The 9,604-nt window shown below is 38.7% G+C and overlaps 1 protein-coding gene across 2 annotated transcripts in view; it reads right to left on the bottom strand.

Moving 5' to 3' along the window:
* Window positions 1-4,864: 4,864 nt before the first annotated feature.
* Window positions 4,865-9,604, bottom strand: part of LOC144976638 (sperm microtubule inner protein 8-like) — a 40,343-nt gene continuing 35,603 nt past the window's right edge. For both annotated transcript variants that reach the window (XM_078920938.1, XM_078920939.1), the window contains 2 exons: window positions 9,176-9,240; window positions 4,865-6,407 (listed from right to left, as the gene is read on the bottom strand). In XM_078920938.1, the coding sequence (XP_078777064.1) occupies window positions 6,344-6,407; window positions 9,176-9,240 (129 nt within the window). In that variant the 3' untranslated portion in view covers window positions 4,865-6,343. The remainder of the gene's footprint in view (window positions 6,408-9,175; window positions 9,241-9,604) is intronic.

The following is a 9,604-nucleotide window of genomic DNA, read 5'->3' as shown; positions in this document are numbered from 1 at the left end:
TGCCAGAAGACAATAGAGAATAAAAATTTTTTCGCGGCGGTGGTGGGGTTTGAACCTGCGACCTTATTGGTACGACAACTCCGCCTGGCAGGTGAGAGCGTGGCTCTACCGTGTGAGCTATCCACGAACACAAAAATATTCGTTTCAAACTCAAAGTCATTACTAGATCCCTCTCTCACCCACTTCTTGAGACCGCCGATTCGTTCGTACACCACCATCGCGAATAATTTTGACCAGCAGTTAAGCTTAATAGCCAATATTCTCAACACAAACATATAACATAGAAACGATTGAGACATTGAGTATGCTCCGGTGTATGGGGTGAATTTTTAATTCAGAAAAGTGAGTGGAGCAGGCACTTATGTTGGTAACAACAAGATATGAAGTGAATAGAAAAGTGCCAGAAGACAATAGAGAATAAAAATTTTTTCGCGGCGGTGGTGGGGTTTGAACCTGCGACCTTATTGGTACGACAACTCCGCCTGGCAGGTGAGAGCGTGGCTCTACCGTGTGAGCTATCCACGAACACAAAAAAATTTTTATTCTCTATTGTCTTCTGGCACTTTTCTATTCACTTCATATCTTGTTGTTACCAACATAAGTGCCTGCTCCACTCACTTTTCTGAATTAAAAATTCACCCATACACCGGAGCATACTCAATGTCTCAATCGTTTCTATGTTATATGTTTGTGTTGAGAATATTGGCTATTAAGCTTAACTGCTGGTCAAAATTATTCGCGATGGTGGTGTACGAACGAATCGGCGGTCTCAAGAAGTGGGTGAGAGAGGGATCTAGTAATGACTTTGAGTTTGAAACGAATATTTTTGTGTTCGTGGATAGCTCACACGGTAGAGCCACGCTCTCACCTGCCAGGCGGAGTTGTCGTACCAATAAGGTCGCAGGTTCAAACCCCACCACCGCCGCGAAAAAAAAATTTTTATTCTCTATTGTCTTCTGGCACTTTTCTATTCACTTCATATCTTGTTGTTACCAACATAAGTGCCTGCTCCACTCACTTTTCTGAATTAAAAATTCACCCCATACACCGGAGCATACTCAATGTCTCAATCGTTTCTATGTTATATGTTTGTGTTGAGAATATTGGCTATTAAGCTTAACTGCTGGTCAAAATTATTCGCGATGGTGGTGTACGAACGAATCGGCGGTCTCAAGAAGTGGGTGAGAGAGGGATCTAGTAATGACTTTGAGTTTGAAACGAATATTTTTGTGTTCGTGGATAGCTCACACGGTAGAGCCACGCTCTCACCTGCCAGGCGGAGTTGTCGTACCAATAAGGTCGCAGGTTCAAACCCCACCACCGCCGCGAAAAAATTTTTATTCTCTATTGTCTTCTGGCACTTTTCTATTCACTTCATATCTTGTTGTTACCAACATAAGTGCCTGCTCCACTCACTTTTCTGAATTAAAAATTCACCCCATACACCGGAGCATACTCAATGTCTCAATCGTTTCTATGTTATATGTTTGTGTTGAGAATATTGGCTATTAAGCTTAACTGCTGGTCAAAATTATTCGCGATGGTGGTGTACGAACGAATCGGCGGTCTCAAGAAGTGGGTGAGAGAGGGATCTAGTAATGACTTTGAGTTTGAAACGAATATTTTTGTGTTCGTGGATAGCTCACACGGTAGAGCCACGCTCTCACCTGCCAGGCGGAGTTGTCGTACCAATAAGGTCGCAGGTTCAAACCCCACCACCGCCGCGAAAAAATTTTTATTCTCTATTGTCTTCTGGCACTTTTCTATTCACTTCATATCTTGTTGTTACCAACATAAGTGCCTGCTCCACTCACTTTTCTGAATTAAAAATTCACCCCATACACCGGAGCATACTCAATGTCTCAATCGTTTCTATGTTATATGTTTGTGTTGAGAATATTGGCTATTAAGCTTAACTGCTGGTCAAAATTATTCGCGATGGTGGTGTACGAACGAATCGGCGGTCTCAAGAAGTGGGTGAGAGAGGGATCTAGTAATGACTTTGAGTTTGAAACGAATATTTTTGTGTTCGTGGATAGCTCACACGGTAGAGCCACGCTCTCACCTGCCAGGCGGAGTTGTCGTACCAATAAGGTCGGAGGTTCAAACCCCACCACCGCCGCGAAAAAATTTTTATTCTCTATTGTCTTCTGGCACTTTTCTATTCACTTCATATCTTGTTGTTACCAACATAAGTGCCTGCTCCACTCACTTTTCTGAATTAAAAATTCACCCCATACACCGGAGCATACTCAATGTCTCAATCGTTTCTATGTTATATGTTTGTGTTGAGAATATTGGCTATTAAGCTTAACTGCTGGTCAAAATTATTCGCGATGGTGGTGTACGAACGAATCGGCGGTCTCAAGAAGTGGGTGAGAGAGGGATCTAGTAATGACTTTGAGTTTGAAACGAATATTTTTGTGTTCGTGGATAGCTCACACGGTAGAGCCACGCTCTCACCTGCCAGGCGGAGTTGTCGTACCAATAAGGTCGCAGGTTCAAACCCCACCACCGCCGCGAAAAAATTTTTATTCTCTATTGTCTTCTGGCACTTTTCTATTCACTTCATATCTTATTATAGGGATAGGTAGGTTCAGAAGGCAAGTATTAATCCCCGTTAAAGCAGAAGTACTCTAATATAAATGAAACAAAATTGTTTCACACAATAACAAGTTAACACACAATTAGCCAAAAGAATAATATGTAGTGCTTTTTTAATTGATTAAAGTTAGGCTATGGGTAGTTAGTTTCATCCCGTATCGTAAATTATTCATTTTTTGGTGTGTGTGTGTGTGTGTGTGTGTGTGTGTGTAGGTGCTTATCTGGTTGGATGTGACTAGTGACGGTTCTAAGGTTTCTTCCTGTTATAGTTCGTGAGGAGCCTTTCCATTCCAGTTGTCTCAGTGGATCGCTTATCAGATTCAATTCTGGATCAACTTGTAACCAAACAGATATTGATTAGGTTCCCAGATGAATGTTTGGTCGGTATTCCGATCTGTGAAAATACCGGAGCAAATTTTTGACTGGTTGCAACAATTTTATATTCCATATGAATAGTGATGTCGTGAGGGATTTCAATTAATACCCTTGACATCACCACTGATCTAAATTGTGTTAGTCAGTAATTTGATTAACGGGATACATCAAAGTTAGTGGGATGAGGAAAGATAAGTATCAATGAGAGCATAATAATCAATACATGTGAATACTGAATATAACTATCGCGTATTAGCGATAGCACATTTGTAAATGTAATTCGTGTAATGCAATTCATTCATTTGGAAGGCATACATACATATACAATTATCTACACATATATAAATATATGGATAAAGAGAGCGAATGAAATATTTTGTTATAATAACCTGAATTATCATTTACTGTTAATAACATGAGTTATTGATTTCTGTTATTTTAGGTTGTGTCTACTTACGGCCAGGATAGACACATTATTAATTATTACTCACTACACACACTAGTTTTAAATTGTATTAATTGATAAAAACACAATGTAAATCCACCACATACCCCTGTTCACACAATGTTTCTCGCTAAGTAGAATTTCGAGTTCCCACTAGAGGATGTGAGTTATAGGAAGGATGAAGTGGGAGAGAGAGTTAGATAGCTGAGTCTTTTGTTTATATAGAATTATCACGGGAGTTAGTGAATCACAGGGACCATTGATGTTCTAGGCTTCGGCATTTCCAGGATTTTATTGGTGGTTTTCTCGAGACCAATTATATTCTGCGTACGTCATCTGGCTGGCGTCCTGGAATCTTGTGTAATCCTAATTATGTCTTTTATTATGCCTGTTGACCACTGGCAGTCAACTCCACATGGCTCTAACGCCTGTCGACTGGACGTTAATTAATGCAGTATCAATCTCGTAGCTATAGCAGATGGCCTTTTAATTACGCAAAGGGCAATAACAACAAACATATGGGCGACGCTGTGAGAAATATGTACTGATTTATTTACAATCCTGGGAAAGTAAAGAAGGATTTGAAATAGATCACTACAAACCTGATAACCGAATATCATAGTCATAGGGAACAAATTTTTGATGTCAAAATACTGGTTCCAAACTCATTGGAAGTGTACAACCGGAAGACTGGAGACATACTTTGTTAACAACTAATCATCTGGTGTCAGAGTGATGACATGTTATTTTCTAATCTGAACAAATACTGGTCGTCAATAAAGATCATCCATTCTCGCTCTTGCTAGACAACGCCACTACCACATTATCTCATTCGTCTGTAGTGTTTCATTCATTCTGTTTATTGGTAAAGGGGAAACCCATAACGTCCATTTTATCTGTTTTCTTATACTAAATTGAAGCTTACATTCACTTACACATTGTTTTGTATGTCCATCGGCGTCACTCATGTTTAGAAATCCTCTATTTTGACACCCTTTTGTTTGGTTCCTCTTTGTTCGATGCCCCTTACAATAATGATTTTTAAGAAATTGAGCTTTTATATAGCGCAATATCCCATAAACGCGATCAAAGCGCTTTACAAGGTGTCCCTGGCCAACAACAACACTTAACATAAAGGACGGGACATGACGCCTGTTAGGCGGTATTACAATTTTTTTTCGGACAGAGACAACGCTGTTAACGGCCAGGTACTCATTTTACACCAGAGTGTGGTGAAAGAATGTGAATAAAGAGCCTTTTCCATAGACTCAACTATGCGCCGAGCGAGGCTCTGACCCAGGACCTTCCGATCCAAAAGCGAGTGTCATACCAGAAGACTACATAGCCGTACGACGATGCCATTGGCACGACGAACAATCAAACCAACTACCAAAATTATAAATCGTAAACACGAAAGATAAACAACTCCAAAAAAGTTGACGGGTATAAATTATGACGATTTATTCTCACAAAAACATGTAAAAAAAAAGAAGAAGAAACATAATTATTAAATTATGATTCAATGAATAATACGATTTTAATTACTTGTGTAAACCTGGAATCGACCGTTGTTTACAATAATAATGAAATGTAGTAGTAATACAGTTGTAATGGCAATACGCACGATAAAAGTAACATCTGATGACATGGAACAACAACAACAACAACAACAGCAACAACAGCAATAAAAACAACAATGGTAGAATAATAAGACAAATAAAAATAATACTGCTGGATTGAACCAATTAGAGACAAATCGTCAATGTAAAAGATCGCAAAATAAAAATAATAATAATATTATTATTATCATTATGATTGTACTTGTTTGTTGGCTTTAAAAAAAAATTCGACAGAAAAATACTCTAGACATGATATGTTCACACTGATGTAGATCAAAATTATAATAAGTTAGGTACGTATATAAAAATATTAAAATATATATAATATCACAGATACCTTCAAAATGAAACTTGTTAGGCCCCCCAAGGTAACCTTAACAACAAGGAAAAATAAAATAATAATAATAAAGAATAAAACAGAATCCGCCGCCAATACGTTTATCCCTACCATCCGAATATCCGACACTTTCCTTAAGCGATCGAAAAACAAGAAGAAAAAGGAAAGAAAACTGTCGTGATATTGCTAAGTCCGGTTAGTTGGTAATCAGTAATCAAGCAATTTCATGTTTCTCATTAAGTCAAGCCATTTTCAGAGCTCATGAGTACAGGATCTATTTATAGTACACCGAGGTGAAGAGGGCAACTGAAAATAATAGGATTCCTTACATATCTTGAAGTCTAAATCTGCTATAACCTGAACCCTGAACCAGGATCTCTCTCCATATATAAGAAATTTCTAGATTCAGATGATGCCGAAGTAATCCATGAAGAACTAAGAAGAATGCAGTGCCCTCCGTACCAAAGTCACAACAAGATCTTGCCTCAAAACTCTGGCCCAGGACCGTGACCAATTGAAACAATTAACACCATGGATGGAGAGGGCAGCTATTCTCATCGATGTTTTAAAAGATCTGTGACTGAATCACACAATTCTCAGCAAGTCATCTCAGTCATTCAGACTGCGAGGCTTACTTCTGTACATCTGCTATCACTTTATATAGAAAAGTGAAAGTTTTAATGACAAGGCTTGGGTTAGGTGGCAGATATTTGTATTCGTAATGCTGTTTTGGGTTAATTAATACTGTTAGAAATAATATTTTATAATACTGTAGATGATACTGATAATGATAATACATCAACAACAATAAAAGAAGAATTTATTTAAAAAATAGAGAATTTTTAAAAAGTTTGTGATTAAAAATAAGCATTAATGATGATGTGACACGGGCATCATGCTGTTGTTGATATTTAGTAAACAACAGGAAGCAGACAGCCTTTCCATTCAAGATGGCGTCACACTTTATCGCCACATCTCGGCTGCCACGTTACGATGGTATTGTGGGTAGGTGTCTCTGTAGCGGGCACTGAAACGGACAAGAATATTAATATACACAGTAAAATCATGTTAAACCGAATCAGATAAACAGAATATATAATTTTTTTTAAAACTTGAGCTTTTATATAGCGTAATATCCACTAAACGTGCACAAAGCGCTTTACAAGGGGTCCCTTGCCAACTGCAACGCTTAACATGTAGAACGAGACATGACGCCTGTTAGGCGATATTTCTTTTTTGTTTCGGACAGAGACAACGCTGTTAACGACCAGGTACTCATTTTATACCTGAGTACAATGACAGTAAAGAGCCTTTTCCAAGGACTCAACTATGCGCCGAGCGAGGCTCGAACCCAGGACCTTCCGATCCGAAAGCGAGTTACATACCACAAGACCACATAGCCGCACACTCATATCAATTAAACAAAACCATTTTGTTAAGTTACCCTTCCCTCATTAGTTGTTATTCTAAGAAACTCCCCACAATTCGACGATGCTGATCTCCACACTCAACTAATTGAAAAACAAAAGGCTTCCCACATTCCATCATTTCGTATTAAGATAATTTGCTGAGAACTAATCACTTCCCTGTCAATCTAGAAACAATAAAAACATCTGAGTGACGTCTTACTATTTACAACTGAACTGTACTGTAGCCATCATTAACATATAGCCTGAAACTAGAACCCTCTAGAACTGGCAGTTTGACGTAATTTTTTAGGTTTGTGTAGCGTCTAGTGAGTTGTCGTTAGTAGAGCTCATGGAAACAAGTTATTTCATTGATTGAACTATTGAATACAACTCACGCTTTGTTTTCTTTTGTGGCATAAGACTGGTCTTTTGACGTCATTTTTTGGTCAGTGTCAGCGTAAAGTTATAGCCTGACACTGACCAAAAAATGACGTCAAAATGCCAGTATTGTGCCACAAAAGAAAACAAATCGTGAGTTGTATTCAATAGTTCAACCAATGAAATAATTTGTTTCTTTGAGCTCTACTAACGACAACTCACTAGACGCTACACAAGCCTAAAAAATTACGTCAAACTGCCAGTCCTGGAGGGTTCTTTGTGTCAGGCTATATAGATAGTATGCAGATGACGTCACTCAGGCCTTTGTTATTGTTTTTGCCATCCGCGTTTGTGAGTTGTTCTCACTAAACTGTAGTAACCAGACTATAAAAGTTCATGGTTACACAGAGTTTGTGTGTTGGTCCGTTATACTTCCGGATGGCAATGTTGTGAACTCCTTGGCCAAGCGCATTCTATCTATATGTCAACGATGGATACGGTGTCAGGCTATAACTTTACGATGGCTACGACTGTACGCTGAGAAAATCCCTTTTCGCCCAAACCCCCCGCCCCCCCCCCCCCGCAACAAAACCAACCATCGACAAATTATGATGACCTTAAACGTGTCGAAACATCTTTAAACCTGAGACTTCTTTGAATTATAATATCCGACGTGCACAGTAATGGAAGATATTTTACTTGGTTTGAGAGTATTTCCGTTAAAATAATGGGCCCATAAAACTTCGGATTATCAGACCTGCAAATTAGTACACATCGATGATGATATCAGTAACCCATACACAAATCAAACAATAGAACACCCTCAAATTTGTGCAAACAGGCGGATGCGTAAACTACTCAGAATAAAATGGATGGATAGAATTAAGAATGAAGAAGTATGGAAAAGAACACAGCAGAAACCAGTGGGAGAGGAAATAGGAAGAAGACGATGGAGGTGGATTTGACACACGCTTAGAAAGAATTACTCCACTATAACAAAGAAAGTATTGGACTGGAACCCGCAGGGCAGAAGATCAAGGGGAAGGCCACGAGGAACATGGAGAAAAAAAAATTAAGAAGCTGATATACAGAGAATTGATAAGACATGGAACGAGTTAAAAAAAAAAGTTAGCTCAGGATAGAGAAGGATGGAAACTGTTTGTCTACCCATTACCCAGGGTGAAAAAGGCAATGATGATCATGATGAAAGTGACTACTATTTCAGTCTCTTAACTCTCTCCTTACCAGCTATTTTTAGAATTTCCCTCGAAAATTCACTCCCACCCAACACAAAAATAGACTTTTCTTACTTAAACAAAAAAGTAAGAATGAGTTCTACAACACAGTGTTTAGTATTTATAGCTGTAATCAAAGCATTTCTTTAAATTTTGTGAAGTACAAGAGAAATCGGAATGAGAAAATTGTTGGCTGCGTCGTAACGGATGTGACGATTTCTTTATCGTTGGTAAGGAGCGGTGTGTCTTTTTTACGAAACCCGCCGAAACCCGACGAAACCCGACGAATCCCGACAAAGTTATGGGAAGTAGGTAGCAGTGGGGAGTGAACCTGGACCTCAGGGAAGTGTACACCATTGGGGAGTGAACCTGGGACTGGTTTTCGGTGGGTTTCGTAAAAAAGCACTAGTTCTGGTTTCGGCGGGTCTCGGCGAGTTTCGGCGTGTTTCGTAAAAAAGACACACCAGTAAGGAGAGGGTAAGGTTAAGCAAAGAGTGTGTAGGGTAACGTTACCAAGAGCTCTCACTTCTCTTAACCGCAATGCTATTGTCGCGTGCCAGGCGAGACAGTGAGGTGGGTGTGCTCCGCGTGTATCAAGCGCGCTAGGCTTACTGATACAATGAAGAAAATACGAGTAGAAGACGGAAGGTGCGTGGCTTCACCAAAAGCGGGGTGTGAGAGCTCTTGGTAACATAACAATCGTTACCTACACGCTCTTTGGGTTAAGTACTACGCATTTTAAAATTTCCAAGTACATAGGTAAGTCTGCTTACTAGATATTGGCCGGGACAGGTTTCTGGCAGTACTGGTCAAGTTTGGGCTCCTGCATCAGGGTATACTGGGAAAATAAAGACAGGACGATAGAATGGTTGAAAAAGAAAAAGAAAGAATAACACATAAGATGAAAAAAATTCGACCATTTTATTGATTTAGAAACTCTCGAAATTAACATAGATAAATAAGTTTAAAAGTCGTGTTTTAAAGACATGCATTTCTAGATAATAATTATCAATGAAATAACATCAAATAAAGCATCATCTCTTTTTCGATGAAAAAAAAAAACAAACAATGATAACGATGATATTGATATCTAATTATCTAATTTTGTGCGTGTTGACAAAACAAAACAAATACAGAAACAAAAAAAAACACAAAAAAAACAGCAACAAGAGATAAAACCAAATTTTAAAAAAATAATCAAA

The sequence above is a fragment of the Berghia stephanieae genome, chromosome 7, assembly GCF_034508935.2.
Source record: "Berghia stephanieae isolate SIO BIC M18660-M18661 chromosome 7, UCSD_Bste_1.3, whole genome shotgun sequence".
Classification (NCBI taxonomy): domain Eukaryota; kingdom Metazoa; phylum Mollusca; class Gastropoda; order Nudibranchia; family Aeolidiidae; genus Berghia; species Berghia stephanieae.
The sequence above is the reverse complement of the archived record's forward strand: the minus strand, read 5'-3'. Positions and strand labels throughout refer to the sequence as shown.